Genomic DNA, 16,612 nt, shown 5'->3' on the forward strand with positions numbered 1-16,612 from the left:
TTGCGAAATAAATTAAAAAATATTAAATATGAACAAGAATCAGATTCAATTTCGAAACAGAAAATTGCAGATGTTAAATCGGGTAAAACAAAACGATTTTTGATAGATAAAAATTTATTATATTTTATTGCGGGAGATAATAAAAAATTATGTTTAACTAAAAGCTTAATTAACGACTTAATAGACGAGATTCACGAAATGTATGTACATGTAGGACCACAACGAGTTTTTCGTATGTTAAATGAGTATTTTTATTATCCGCATTTTTCCAAGGTTATTAGGCATAGAATAGCGAGTTGTGATTCATGCCAGAAAAATAAAGTTTCTAATCAGACTAGCTATTCTAAAATGAGAAATTATGCACCTACAAAACCGGGAGAGATTTTATCTATCGATTTTTACGGTCCTTTACCTGCTTCTAAAGGGGGATTTAAATACATCTTATCAACTATAGATGCATTTAGTAAATTTGTAAAATTATACCCTATTAGAAAAATAACTACAAAGGCGCTAATTAATAAAATTTTCAATCATCATATTAAAGAATTCGGAAAACCAGAAAAAATTATTTCGGACCACGGTACGCAGTTTACTTCAGGGATGTGGACTGATAAGTTAAAAGAAGAAGGGATACAACCGGTGTTTTCGTCAATTAGACATCCTCAAGGAAATATTGTCGAAAGAATTCACAGGAAGTTATCAAGATTTTTCAGAACTTTAACTAATGGTAGACACAATTCATGGTGGAATTGGGTGAAAATCATCGAAGATTGCATCAATGAAACACATCATGAAATTACGGAGTTTACACCAGTCGAGTTATATCTTAAGAAGAAACCAAAACGTGTGTGGGAAAAATGGTTAAATCTACCTCTTATTCCGGAGGATTTAGATTATGAAAGAAAATTAGAATTAGCGTATGATAATATCTGTAAAAAAGGAAAGAAACGAGCTGATAAGTTTAATATTTCGCATAAATTATCTGAATTCAAAGTTGGAGATCAAGTCCTACTTAAATTACTAAATAAATCTGATAAGGAGAATAAAATTATTGCGAAATTTCTTCAAGTTTATGAAGGACCTTACGAAATTAAAAAAGTCGTAAAAAAAGGTACTTATATTTTATGGGATCCGAAATCGAAAATCGAGAAAGGAATGTATCATAGTCAGGACTTGAAGAAATATATATCAAGAAGGAATAATAGTGAAAATAGTGAAAACTAAATTAACAAAACATGTGACAATTTGTAAATAAAAATAAAGTGAATTAATAAACAATAAAAAATAATAAAGTAAATAAATAATAAATAAAGTGCAAAGTGATAAACAATATTAAATTAATATTAAAATTATTTAAAACAAAAATAATTTTAAACTATAATATTAATTTAATTATATCATAGTGTGTGTAAATAAAAGTGATAGAGATAAGTAGTTGATATTTTGATCTCATCAATATCAACTAATACTAAAAAAAGAAGTAGAAGACAACATAAATGAAAGTGATAGAGACACTAAGTGTTAGTTCGCGTAGTTTTTAAAATAGAATATAAGATATTCAACATGCATAAAAAAATAAATTAAAAAAAAAATAATAATAATAAAAAAATAATTATAATAATAATTGTAAATATAGTTTAAAAAAAATAAATCAAAATGAGATAGAATATATAAGAAAAAAAAAAAATTATCATGCAAGAAGAAAAAATAATTAAAATAAACAAATAAGAATGTAAATTAACATGCAAAATGAAAATATAACCATGCAAATATGTATGTATTTATAAATAAGAAAATTCTTATAAATATTGTAAATAAGAAATTAATATTGTATAAGGTATGAATGAACAAAATTTCGAATTTTTCAACTATCTTTCGTTTTGTCTGTTTCAAGGGTATTTTCATATATGACATTGACAAATACTGAATTTGAAAATATTTAATTTTCAAAACTTTCAGTAATATTGAGGGTAAAATAGCAAAATTTTGAAAGAAAAATTAGTATAATTCTATTCATCGAATTGGTGATACATAGTTGAGTGTTGTGCGTAAATTTTGGGATTATTTAAAAAAAAGGTATTTAAATTTAATTCTTTATAAAGTAAATATAAGATTTTTTTATTTTTTTTCATTAATTTTCTAAAATTTAAGAAGAAAGAATATATATCTGCTTTCATTATATTGAAAACCTGAAAAAATAATATACTTTCTTTTATATTTATTTAACGAAATGTAAACTGTATTATTTAAGAATTTTAAAACCATATTTTTAAATCAAAAAAGCAATTAGAAAATATATGTTGCACAAACCTGTTCTTTTACTGCCAATCTGGATATAACATTTGTTGGATCTATAGAGCAAGCTGTTAACGTTTGTGATTCCGTTAAAAAACTGCGATGATTCTTATTAACTCCACCTGCATTGAACTCTTTTTTCTTGTATACTAAAGAGTGACGTGTTAAGTAACTTTTTTTTATTAACGCCTTGCAATAAATGCAAGGATAAAAAGATGATGGTTTGGAATCAGTCGCTTGTCTCTGTGGTCTAACTTTTCCACTTATATATAAATCAAAGTTTGTTTTCTTTCTAAATGATTCAAAAGCCATCCTTCTTTCTTTACTTTTTTTTGGTAAACTTAGCAGTCTTTTGATTTCACATTTCTTACTATGTAACCTTTCCATATGCCGAACATAGTTTTTTGACGATACGTCGTCACAACAATATGGACACCATGATAACTTATCATTTTCTTTTTTGAACTACAATAAGATTTAAATTACAAAATGTTTTATTATTTTGTAAAAATTCAATGATAGTATCTTACCTTTATATTTTCAGTGTGATTCTCATGTGGCAGAATTTGTTCTTCTCCATTATTGACAGTCATATTTTGAGTTTCTTCAATATCATTACCAAAGTTGTCCCACTGGGCAACATGAACATCATCATCACCAAAAGAAAAAGCGGATGAAGAACTCGTTTCTGAAAAATCTTCTGCGTTGAAATCCTTATCTCGATCATCATCTATTGTCTCAGAGCTTGATGAAATAAAATCATTATTATTATTGGTTCTCTCGGGTGTTATTGACATTTTTTCGTGTTGCTGCTGATTATTTGACTCTATCAAGGATGTATTTATCTGTTTTGGAATGACAGAGGAATTAACGGACATCTGAAAAAAGTCAAAAAATTATTTTTTGCAACAAAAGAAATAATTATTCTACTTACATTTTCATATGATGCAATTGAAATCATTGTAGTACTCATGTCCTGAATATTAAAAATTTTACTAATTTCTGAAGTGTTATAAAGCTTGTCAACGTTTTTTTCTGCATTTACGTTTTCTTCATCAATTGTAGCATTTTCTTTGGATGTTTTTGGTTCATTTTTATGCTGTTGCTCATTCTCTAATTTCGTCAAAAAAATATTATTCTGCACCGGAATCACAAATGAATTAACAGACATCTGAAAAAAGAATAAATTATTCGTTGTCAACAAATCAAGAAACTTTTACCTACATTTTCATATGACGAATTTGAAATCTCTGTAGTACTCATCGCCAGATCATCATCAGTTTTACTGATTGTGAGTTCCAAAGTTTCATGAGATTTTTGACTCTCTCTTCTACTGTGATGTCTAAAATACAAGCTCCAGTTACTGTATCATATTTTTTTATCATCTCGCCAATACTTATGTCCTCAGTTATACCAACTTCATTGTCGCTTTCATTAAATTCATATGGATCTTTAGTCGTTTCTTCTAGTGGCTTGTCCGATACACAGCTTCTGATATTCACATCTTCGTTTTTTAACAACGTATTGTTACTAATGTTTCTTATTACGTTTACTGGCTTATTTTTAGATGATACATCCATAGAATTATTATTTATCCATTTCTAATCAACAGCAAATATTTAAAATTAAAGATTTTTTTAATTAAATGATTCACTCAATTAAAATATTTTTTTTAAATTACACGATTAAGTCAATTAAAATATTTTTGCATCTAGGTGTAAAAGACCCAATTTTCAATGGTCAGAAAAACCGTCGCCAAATTCGGTCCAATGTAAAATAAATAATTTCCGTTTGTGTTAATGTCTACAGATTTTACTAATTACTGTGTCCAATGTTATTATATTATTAAATATTTGCATGCATATAATAAATATTTCTCTAGGATGCAATAGAAACTTTTAAATTGAAACTTTGCTTTTTAACTTGTTAAATTGAAAATACATTTGTATAAACAAAATTAACTTTAAGGAAAGAGTATCACATTTTTTGACAAAATTACATATCTTATTATATAATAATACATATTAAACATTCATCATTTAAACTTACTTGAACATATGTCATCTTCTTACTCTGTTCTTCACCATTATCATGTGTGATAATCTTTAGTTCCTCTTCCTTAAAAAGACGCAAAGAATAAAACAAAATAAATAATTATACCCAGAAAAAAATATTTTCATATTAAAATAAAAATTCCATTGTATTCCTGCATATAATTTTTCTTCACGAATCTGCATCCAAAGACAACATTGCTAGATTAGCACAAACTTTAAAAATATCTCAAAAATGAATTTTAAAAAGTGTCAAAAACAGTTTTTGTGTACTTATTTTTTAATTGTTTTTAATGTGAAAATTAACAATATATTTTTTGATATATTTTGACCAGAAATGTATTAAAACTAGACACGCGCTTTAGCGCGCGTATTTTTGGCTAGTGATTCTATATATGATCTCAAAACATACCAAAAAAGATTCCCAAAACACTTACCTTGCACATGCTTATTATTCTTTGCGCCCTGGACGTCATTTTAAATATGGTTGACAGCAAAATGCTCTATTTTTCTTGATATTTTTCACATAAATCGAAGCACAAAATACAGATGTTTTCCAGCAAATAGTTATCCCAATTAACTATTTTTTTGCACATAATATTTCTTATTAGATCACATATACACACATAGGCGCACTATAGCGTGATGTAAAGCCGTAAATAGTCCAATTAAAATTATAAATTATTTTTCTTTGCACTTATTATACACTTGGCACATAACATTTGCATGTTACTTCAAACACAGAAAATATTAGACTGAACTATTGCTTTTTCGCAAACAATACTCCCATCTACTAAGAAGTGAAGTCTTTTAAAAAGCCATTAAAGAAAAATTAGAAACCAATTAGGAAATAGTGTATTACGTATAAGTAGGGGAGAAGGCCCGTCACTATGATTAAATGTAAAGAGCAAATGGCTTTTGCGCTCTTAAGCAGGTAAAAATTATTATAAAAACATGAGAAAATATAAAAATAAACTTCGAATTTGGATTCAGCGTAAAAAATAAATAGAAATATACTGTTGTAATGTTATACAGAAAAAATATTATTGTTTTTATTTTAATTCCTTTTTTAGTCATTTTTTGAATTTATCTCAAAATTTTGAGCAAAGTTATGAATTTTGACTTCAAATTTAGATTTAGTATAAAAAATACGTAGAAATATACTATTGTAGTATAATACAAAAAAATTTTCATTTTTTTTCATTTTAATTCGGTTTTTTAAAGTTTTTTTGTGTTTATCTCAAAATTTTGATCAAATATATCAATTCTGACTTCGAATTCGGAATCAGCGAGAAAAAATATATGGGAATATACTACTGTAGTGTAGAAGATAAAAATTGTTTAAACTTTGCAAAATGATGTCAATTTAATTACACTTAAACATATTTCAAAAGCATTAAAAACTCTTTTTTTGTCATATGGCACATTCTTCTATAAACTATATCGAATTAAACTATAGAATTTATTTCTAATTTTTCTGCATAAAATTATCAGTATGTGTACGTCCGCATAAAAAAATACAACTATGGCACTCAGACCTTTGTAGATAAAAATTTTTGCATAGTTATAAGGATTAAAATATTGAAGAGTTAAAATACTAATTTTAAGAAAAACTAGTTTAAAGTTTGAGTCTAACATTAGCTCCTATACTAATAAAAAATAAAAATATAAAATAACGCATTAATCAACGCGGGACACTCTGTAAATTGCTTTTCATCAATAAAAAACACCAGTTTGAAATACTATTGCAAAAAGAGATTTTCTCTTAAAATTAAAACGAATAAAGATACCATGCTATTAAAATTTAATAAGTTAATGTAATTTACATTCAATAAAAATATTAAGTTTATATATGTATATACATCATATATATATATATATATATATATATATATATATTCTATTTGTCATTGCTGTTTAGAGCTAAGAAAATACATTGCAAGGTTGTGCGTGTGTGGGGATGGTCGGCGGCAACACACACATGCCTGCGCGACCGCCGTTTATGGACACCAGCACACTCACTGGCTTCCCCGGCTACAGAACTAATACCTTGACGGCTTTAATGCTACGGACACCAACACAAGCGCGCCATGCTTGCCTCCAATCGCTACCTTGTTGTGCGTAGAACTTTCCTCCCCCTCAGGGCCCATAAGCCGTAGACTACAGCTTCAAAACAAACGCACGTGCGTTACAGCTGACGCAAACTACAAGGCTTGCATGCCTTATGACATTTGAAATTATGAATCAAGTCAGATGCACATAGAAACTACTTAACAATAGTTAAACATTTTGTTGTAAACATTGTTGTTACAACAAAATGCCGGGAGACATTAGGTTGTATGTATATGTATATATATATATATTACTCAATATGTAAAATACATATACAAGCAACCTATAAAAAGTAGGAAAAACATAATTACAATAAATAAATTATATACATTATTATAGCTAAGATAAATAATAATTTTATTAATTAAACAATATAATTATTATTTAAATTCTAAGTTATTTCAAATAATATTTCAAAAAGTATCATGTTAACAGACTGTTTCCGTTCTCACGGACCTACCGTGAGATCCACAACGTCAGCAAAAATGCATAGACCAATGGGCCCATGACTTACTCCTACTTCTAAAATCTTTCCCCGCTTTGCACCAAAGGTAAGGGTTGGAGGCTTGTCGCGAATTTTCAATTAACGCAGTACGATTTCTCGCTTCTTCTCGAAGACACCTCTCCTGGGTCTAACCTAGAAAGTGTTTTGGGACAGAGATATTTAGCGAAAAGGCCCGTCCGCGACCCGGAACCCGAATTGCATGATTTAGGGCAGACGTTAACTTCTCAAATCCTCTAAGCCGATGGAGTCCAGTGCGGGCTGATTTTGGTGAGATTTTTGGAATTGTTAATCTATTAAACAGTTCTAAAATCCTGTTATTTATAACCGGCCGGTTGCATAGATATTGCCCGCGTCCGTCTCAAATATCGGTGGCCCACGAGCGCGATCAAAACTAATTATCGAATTATCGGTTGCATAGATATTGCCCGGACTAATTCGGTAAAAAGTAGATCCGCAGTGAGTTTTACACAGTTGTGTGAGACGGCCGGTTGCATAGATATTGCCCGCGTCCACTTACCACAAGTGCAATCTCGCAAACAAAAGAAAATTGCGCGAATCTTACGTCGCGATTTTCAGTAAAAACAAAAGCAAAAGAATTTTCGCCCGACGGAGCTTTTGTGATTCGAAAGAGGAATAGCTCCGCCGGTAGTTTGTAAGTAAATAAGTATCGTTTCAATTACATATTCTAACACACACACACTTCCTATTTGTAACACACACTATAACCATTCTGCATTCAAAAGTTATTTTGCTATTTAAGAATAAATCATGTATATATATATAAAATCAATTTCTTTACTTACCAAACTAAACCCAAAATTCAAAATCATAAAAAAGAAATAGTGTACTTAACAAATCAGAAAATTAACTTTTAAAAGTGGGATAACGTCCCGCAAATTACACAAGGTCCTTTAGACCTTGGCAGCTTAGTGCCTCCCCAAGCCAAAATAGAGGGCCATCTCAAAATCCCAATAATCAAATTTATTTCTGGTTTGTAACAAGCTGATGGTGGCAGCGGTGGGATTTTCCTACGCGTTACCGACCTGCCCCGTTATCTGGTAACATTTGTTACCAGTGGCACCAATTTTCAATTTTTTAAAATTTATCATTTTAACAAAAATCGCTAAATCAAGGGTCTCCGTTTGCTCTCTTACATCTTGCCTGTCTTACCTTTATTAAGCATCAACAAATTTTATTTCCCACAAACTTAATATCAGGAAAACGTTCAATTATATATATTTATTATAAATAATTATATTATATTAGTTCTGCATAGTCCGTGATGACAAGTCTCCGTGATTCGCTCATTGGATGACATGGCTCCGAAATTCCTTAGCTAATAACCAGCACTATTTTCGACTGATAACAAATTTTCCTCTCTGTAATTTCTCTAAAAGAATCACAATTTTCAATTGGCAAGGTTACAAAAGGAAATCAATAAATGATTATATTGGTTTCGATTTTCTGTGATTAGTCCGTGACGACAGGTCTCCGTGGTTCGCCCACTGGACGACAAGTCTCCGAAATTTCACAGTTAATTAATCTGTGTAGCCTTGTTCTACATTCGAAAAGTGTATCTTATGCTTCGAGAAAATTTGCTTGGTTACCCTATGCCTCAATCAAAACCTAACAATGAGTAGTTATGCCCGCTAATTTTCGTCAGAGAGGAAAACGAAATCGTCGGAAGGATAGACCTAAAAGGGTTCGAAACCAAGAACGAAGGGAAGAACTTTTCCCTTCCCAAAAAACAGCGGAATTTTCAAACCTTGAAATTTCTCAGACAATTTCATCTGGACGTCTCTTTGCTCGAAAAAATACTTCCCACCAGAACAACCCGAGTTTTGAAGGAGAATTTCCAAAGAAATTACATTATTTCGTAGTATTTAATCCAAAATTCCCGTTTCATAAGGGTTCAGTTGTGAATAATCACGACTTGAAAAGGCTCTCCTTAACGTTAGTACAATCTGCTGACCTTCTTACGGATACTCCCACCTAACAACTGAGGGTTAGACGTATTGAGAATTTTAACAATGAAAAGGTAACGTTGAGGCAAGCCCCACGAGAACAAGAGAAGAAAGTTAAGTTAGCCCCAGAACCATGCGAATTAAATAATTAAATTTTGTTTGTGTATTGTTAGTTTACTTTACATTCGTATGACAATCCTACAAAATTCTAATGACTTCGGAGTCATTGTTATTAATTCCGAGTTTTTACAAAACGAAGTAGTAAATGTATCACTAAACAATTTCTACAAACATAACTACATTTGTCAAACCGTTTTAAAACTAGACTGCCCCATTTTAGGATACCCGACTGCAGACTATGTTAACGACACCTACGTAGACATTTTGGGCGTGGTATATTTTCACATTGAAGATCAAGAAGTTTGTTTCTTTGTCGTGGACTCATTCTATTCAGATACCTGGATAATCGCCCCGGCTATCCTTGGGCGAACTAGTTGCGTCGATTTAGGTTTTCTCTAAAATAATCCCTAAACAGAAAAGTTAACCACCTACTACACCCGAATTCCTAAGTATCCATCAAAATTAATTATCAATAGTGCTTTAAAAGCGTAATCGTTGGAACTAGTTTCGACTAATCCTAACGACTAGCAATACAAACTCGCCGTTTTGTGGGTACAAGGCCGCAGGATTGGAAAAACTTCTGGTCGAATCCTGGTGAGTTCCAATTGGAATTCGGAAAGCAGAAAATTTATTTTCTTCTTTCCCTTACACTAGGAAGCGCCGTTGTGAGTACTAATCGTCCCGCCTAGGAGAGCATCTCTGGCTGAACTTGTATTTTATCGTACTATTATAGTATAATCCAAATAAAATGAACCAAAATGACGTCCTAAATGTCTTCCGATCCAAAGAAAACAAAAAGAGGAAAACGTGCCGGTAAGCGACGCATTTTAATCGAACAAGGAACGACTAGGGCACCAGAATCTGAAATCTATTACAGTCTCACGACACCTTTAACGAAGTTCAGACCTACGTGCAAGGTTGCAACTACCCCTAGACAACCAGAGCCGGTCCAACCACCTCCGGTGCAAGTAGCACAAATTCAATTTATCGAAATAGACCTCGATATCGAGGAGGCGTTAGCACAGCGCCAAATAGCCCACGCGCAAGAAAATTTTGTAAGACTAGCCCCCGTACACCGACAAAACGTCCATCAACCTGACAGCGACTCTGACAGCACACTCGATTACGACAGCGATGTCATGATTATTGGCTAAATAAATTAACGAAATTCAATTTAATAAATTTTAAAGTAAATGTAACCTTTTTTTGAATAACTCATGTTTCCTCGAAGGAGCGCAATTGTTACTGGGTTCTCCCAGGACCAATGGTCCGAGTTAATCGAGGGAGTTGAGTTGATCAAAGAAAGATATAGCTTTCTTGTTTTAGAAAATTCGAGATTGTCCAAACAAGCGTCCGAGTTAGAGACTCAGGTAACATTCCTTAATAGTTCCCTAGCCGCGTGTACACAGGCTAACTTCGCACAATCCTTACTAGTTTCTGGTCTCGAAGAAAGAGTAAAAAAAATGAAACCTATCATCGACCTCTTAACTAAGAAACTTGAGAATTTAAAAGCGATTAGGTTTTAGCAATGACGCCTGAATGGAAGGATATACTTTTTGACAATTCTGAAGAACACGTTCAACGCTTAAACATATTGTTGGCATTCCATTTTCGTAAAAGTAGAAATTTGAGAAGATCGAACTCTGCATTGAGAGCTAGAATAGAGTCACTCAAAACTAGGATCGTACTTCTGAAATCCCAAATCATAGAAGCAAAACGTAGGCAATTAGACTTTTGTAAATCCTTAGGCGAATTAGAACAACTAACGCAAAATTTAAATTTGGAACCTTAGAATATGGATCTAAATACAAGAATTACAGGCCGTTCCCCTTTCTCTATACCCTTAGTTAAAGTTGCTAAAAAAGAAAACGGTAGACTGATTGTCGATTTTACGGAAGTTAATCCCGAATTCAGCAAAGTACATTTCTTGGTCAGAAACCGCATCCTTAATGAGAAAAAATCTAATTCCTAAAAGGCTCAAGTTTCAGGAATTTTCTACGGTGGCGAATTTTCCGCTCTATTAAAAGTTGCACTAACAGTTACTTTTAATACATACATATAACCATTCACACCTTTCGTATAAATATAAACATCGTAAGTATAAAAATTGTATATATATATATCTATTTATAACACTTTTCTGCACCTGAAATATCCTCGCATAAACATGGCAAACCAAAATCCCAACGGTCAACAACCTCCGGCGAACCTTGACGTTAGCGTGGCAAATGCTTTAGATCGATTGAATCTACGAACAAGCGCAAGTGATATCCCTCTGTTCGACGGTCGAAACCCCTCGCTAAAAGAATTCCTGCAAGCCGTACAACGTGCGGGAATTTTCGTTACAGATACCGCCGAACCCGAATTTCTTAGGGCCGTTTTAAGTAGATTGCAGGGAGCAGCATGGGACAGCTGTAAAAACAAAGATTTTGATCAATTAGACGAGCTGCTTGATCATTTAAGGAAGCGATTTGCCCCGAATAAAAAATATCAATGGTATTTCGAGAGTATAATAACCCTCAGGCAGAAACAGACGGAAACTGCGAGTGATTATTATGATTGTTTGCAGGGCCTAATCGCAGGCGCCCGTCATGCCCTAGAACCGAAATATAATAGAACGTTTAGGGAAGTTAGAGAGGGTAACAACGCTGTAGAACTCACGGAGTTCAATATTATTTTGCAACCCATTCGCGAATGCGCCCTAGACTCGTTCGTAAGAGGGCTTTCCACGGAAGTATCGAAATTCGTGGATGCTAGGAATCCACGTGACTTGGACGAAGCCCTAGAATTTGCGAAACATGCTGAAGATCGCGAAAGCTACTCTGACAGAGAGCCAAATCATGCCAACCATTCCTCTAAGCCTACTTCCTCTGACATGTTGCACCTCACCCCAGAGCAGCTTGGGAATTTCTATCGATCAATCATGCCCCAGTATCCTCCTCCCTTCACATATCCTACACCATCTCACATGATCCCACCTCAAAACCCGCAATATCCAACACCTTTTGCATATCCGCAAATGATGCCCCAGGCTCCTCCTAATCCCACGCCTATGCACAACCAATATCCTAGATCGACTCAGAACTATCGGACTAGTACAACCCCACCACGGGCTGTGTCTCCAGCACCTGCTAGTAATTTAAACTACCAGCAGACTCGCCGTCCGGACGCACCAGCGAGTCCCCTTCCGCAGCGTCCGAAGAACGTGCACTTTGCGGAACACTCAATAGGATCTTTAGAGCAAAATCAGAGGCCGAGGACTCCCCAGTAGTCCAATTAAACGCCCCTGAATTCAGACATGATAAAATAAGGTTCCTTGTAGATCCTGGGTCGGACACTAACCTCGTGAAGATGTGTGCATTAAATCCCGTGCTCACACTTGTCCCAGACAAGTGTCTTGAGATTACAGGAATAACTAATCACGCTGTTAGAACAATGGAAACCATTCAGTTAACTATCGATAATGTTCCGGTAGAATTTCACGTTGTCAAAAACTGTTTTCCCATTTCGACCCATGGTATCCTTGGAAGACCATATCTACGACAGGTCCAAGCCCAAATTTCTTTTAGGCATAACACCCTTGTGACCATATCTTCCCCAGTGACCCCTATCAATTTTGTTGATAAGGAATCACTGGAGGCTAAAAAAGCCTTAAGGTCTGAAATCAAACCGTTTGCTCGAGTCCTACGCATCAAATGTATGCCACGCCATGGCAATCAACTCTACCGAAAATGACATTGACATAACCCTTAAGCCTCAGGAGTTAATCCTGTTCGATTTCTGTAAATTCCCCGGTGAAGAATTTACAGATTCTGAGGCAGTAGGCACTCAATTCGATTCGCAACAAACCTATTCTGAGAGAGCCATCAAGGTCAAGAATGCGTTATACTTGGCTCATTTGGCTCCAGACGAGCGAAAAATCGTATTAGGATGGGCGGAAGACTATGCTGACATATTTCATTTAAATAGTGAACTACTATCGTGCACTCACCTTATCCAGCATAGAATTCCGACCATCGATTCACAAGAAACAATATAGGTCCCCTGTCGAGGCCCTTGAACAAATTGACGTTCAGTTATTGAAACAGTTTAATAGCGGAATTATAGGACATTCTAATTCTCCATTCAACTCGCCACTACTGATCGTCCCAAAGAAACTTGACGCATCCGGTGAGAAAAAGTGGCGTGTTGTGGTAGACTACAGAGTCCTAAACGAAAACATCATAGGAGACGCTTTCCCACTACCCAACATAACCTCAATATTCGACCGGTTGGGCACCGCACGCTACTTCACCGTTTTTGACCTTGCCAGTGGTTTCCATCAGGTGGAAACTCACCCAGACGATAGGCACAAAACTGCCTTTTCGTCTCGCAATGGTCACTATGAGTACAAGCGGATGCCCATGGACATAAAGAACGCCCCGCCTACATTCCAACGACTGTTAAATAATGTTTTAAGTACTATGCTCGATGATAAAGCGTTTGTGTACTTAGATGACATTATAATTTACTCTGACACTCTTGAAGAACACGAAAGACGAGCACGTAGACTTTTCAATCGACTTAGGGATGCTAATTTGAAACTTCAGCCAGATAAATGCGAGTTCTTAAAAACCGAAGTCGCGTATCTTGGACATATAATTAGTGAAGAAGGAATAAAGCCGAATCCAAATAAAATCACTGCAATACGAAAATTCCCTCTCCCAAAAACCCCTAGGGACATTAAAAGTTTTCTTGGTCTTTCTGGATACTATAGTCGGTTTATCGAAAACTACGCGAAGTGGGCTAAACCTTTGACTGAACTCTTAAAGAAGGACACCGAGTGGAAATGGGAAAAACCCCAAAAGAAAAGTTTTCGTTATCTAAGACGATATTTGTGCCGTGAACCTATTCTGCACCTGGATCTTCCTCCAACCTTGGGACTACGCAAAAGTTGTTCAACCGAAAACATTCAGGAAAGAAACCTCCTCGTCGACCCTCCGTTACCACGGCACCAAAAGGGGTAACGGAACCAAGAAGTTTAATCTTAAAACGTCCAAAGGATCCGGAACCAAGTACCAGCTCGGGACAACCAAGCAGTTCAAAGGGTCCTCCTATTAAACTTAAGATAAATCCCACTAAGACGGCTGCCAAGGAACCTCCTCGTCGAGGGCGACCTGTTGGAAGCACCAAATCTGCAATGGCTGATAGTGACGAAACCTATCGACCCCCGCAGGATATTCCCGTTAATGAAGCGGACGAAAGCTGCATCGCTAACAGACTACGACCCCGTGGAACCACTGCTCCAAAGGAGGATACAACTAAGGAACCGTCCTATTCATCATCAAGTGATGAAAGTGCTAAAGAAGAATCGGAGGAAGGAACAGATGAAGATTCGGATCCCCCGGTGTTCCGAGAAGACTATAGTGCTTTCCCTCATCTTCCTGTTTATACTATTCCACCCAAATCACCTAAGCTCAAAACCAACGCCCCTCAGAGTCAAGGCCCTGATTCGTACACGGACGTTTTCGTTGATGGAGCCTGCTGCGAAAATGGAGGATCCAGCCCAAAGGCAGGAATTGGCGTGTGGTTTGGTCCAGACAATCCTTTAAACATTTCTCGACGTTATAACGGACGTCAGACGAATAACGCTTCCGAAATCGAAGCAGCCACTATGGCAGCTCGACAGGCCAAAAAGGCGGGTATCAAAAAACTAAGGATCAAAACAGATTCCCGGTACTTGGTGCAGAGCGTTGAGGAATGGATACCGAAATGGAAACAGATCGATTGGAGGACAACAGAAAACAAACCGGTGAAGAATAGGAAGCCTTACGAACGATTAATTAAGGCTATTGAACCTCTTGACGTTGTTTGGCAGCATATCCCTGGACATAAGGGAATCATTGGCAACGAGAACGCGGATCGTCTTGCTAGAGAAGGGGCTCTGAAAAACCCAGAACCGGATTCATCGCCATCATCGGAATCGGAACCTGAAGAGTTACCTCTAGAAGAAATGATCATCGAAGGTCGACGCAAAATTGATAACAGCGACAACGAAACCAGCGAATCAGATGATCAGAAAGCGGAACAACGATCACCGTCCAACGCTAAACAACTGATCCAGAGTGTATCAGAATCTGTCAATAGATTCGATCGATCGATTGCAAACGCTGGATTAAATCTCTCCAATCCAACAAACAATACTCTACTTTGGGATTATGAAGGCCTAGACCACAGTCCACGAAGACAATATGTTTCTGACGGTGAAGAAGATCAAGAACATCTGGACTATTTAGAAACTCTTGATCCTGCCGTTGGAACCGATGACGAACTCTCCAAGAGAGTAAAGAAATTTCTGGACGACTTCAACCGGAGTAGAGCGAAAAAATTAACTGAAACAGAAGAATTTTCAAGTGAGCAACCTGAATTGCCCACCACGATGGAAGGATCACAAAAGGAAACTCCTCTAACTAGTAAATCTACCAAACCAAGGAGACAAAGTACGGTAAGATTCAAGGACATCCCAGAAGTCTTTGAACATTCTATAGATGATCAAACACTCGAGATGGAAACCGAACTATCTACTCCAGGGCCATCAACTATCCCACGTGCACAATCCACCCCGTTCACGGGATTCAAGGATGAAGGGATCAACTCCAACCGGGAGATCACTGTGAGGAACCAGGGCCTGAAACCCAGACGATTACAGGATACAGACAATGATGGCACCCTGTGCCACGGAAAAATTGAAGTACCCCCTGTTGAATTACGCGATAAAATCGTCTCCGAATTTATTCCAGTTTGATAGGTGGACACAAAGGTATAGGCAAGACCTACCGACGAATTAGAGAAAGATACTACTGGCCCCGGATGCGTGACGACGTTACCCAATTTATTCGAGGATGTAAGAGTTGTTTCGAAAACAAACTCGCTAGGGCCCGTACAAGAGAACCGATGATAATTACCGACACTCCGGCAATGCCTTTTGACAAGGTGTCTCTAGACACCGTCGGGAAATTGCGAACTACCCCAAACGGAAATCGGCACATCCTTACAATGCAGGATAATTTCTCTAAATACTGTATTGCGGTCCCCATTCCGAATATAGAGACAAAAACAATTGCCCACGCGGTAGCTACGAACTTATTCTCAGTGTTTGGAGCACCCCGTTGCATTCTAACGGATAGAGGAGCAAGTTTTGTTAGCACTTTGATGCGTAAGTTGGAAAAGATATTTGGTGTTAAACAACTTACGACATCTGGTTACCGCCCACAAACTAACGGGGCACTTGAGAGAAGTCACATCGAACAGACGGATTATATTAAACTTTACGCTAAGGATTTTGACGATTGGGATCGTTTGCTTCCGTTTGCGATGTTTAATTATAATACGTCCGTTCATGAGGCAACCAATTTTACCCCATACGAACTCGTGTTTGGACATTTGGCTAAAGCACCCAGTTCGTTACCTCAAGGGCCCGAAGTCGAAACATATGGATCCTATCTAAAAGACTTAATTACCCGGATGAACGAACTGCAAAATTTAGCTGCTAAATATCTAGTTCGATCAAAAGAACGATCAAAAGA

At 35.7% G+C, this 16,612-nt stretch overlaps 1 protein-coding gene across 1 annotated transcript; it reads left to right on the forward strand.

Annotated features, from left to right (window-relative positions):
- Window positions 1-600: 600 nt before the first annotated feature.
- Window positions 601-1,224, forward strand: LOC122505295. The gene has a single exon (XM_043616805.1). The coding sequence runs from the start codon at window positions 601-603 to the stop codon at window positions 1,222-1,224; it is 624 nt and encodes a 207-aa protein (XP_043472740.1).
- The last annotated feature ends 15,388 nt before the right edge of the window (window positions 1,225-16,612 follow it).

The sequence above is a fragment of the Leptopilina heterotoma genome, unplaced genomic scaffold, assembly GCF_015476425.1.
Source record: "Leptopilina heterotoma isolate Lh14 unplaced genomic scaffold, ASM1547642v1 Lhet_351, whole genome shotgun sequence".
Classification (NCBI taxonomy): domain Eukaryota; kingdom Metazoa; phylum Arthropoda; class Insecta; order Hymenoptera; family Figitidae; genus Leptopilina; species Leptopilina heterotoma.

Coding starts and splice junctions, on each gene's coding strand:
- LOC122505295 (XM_043616805.1), top strand. CDS start 601: ATGTGGACTGATAAGTTAAAAGAAGAAGGGATACAACCGGTGTTTTCG.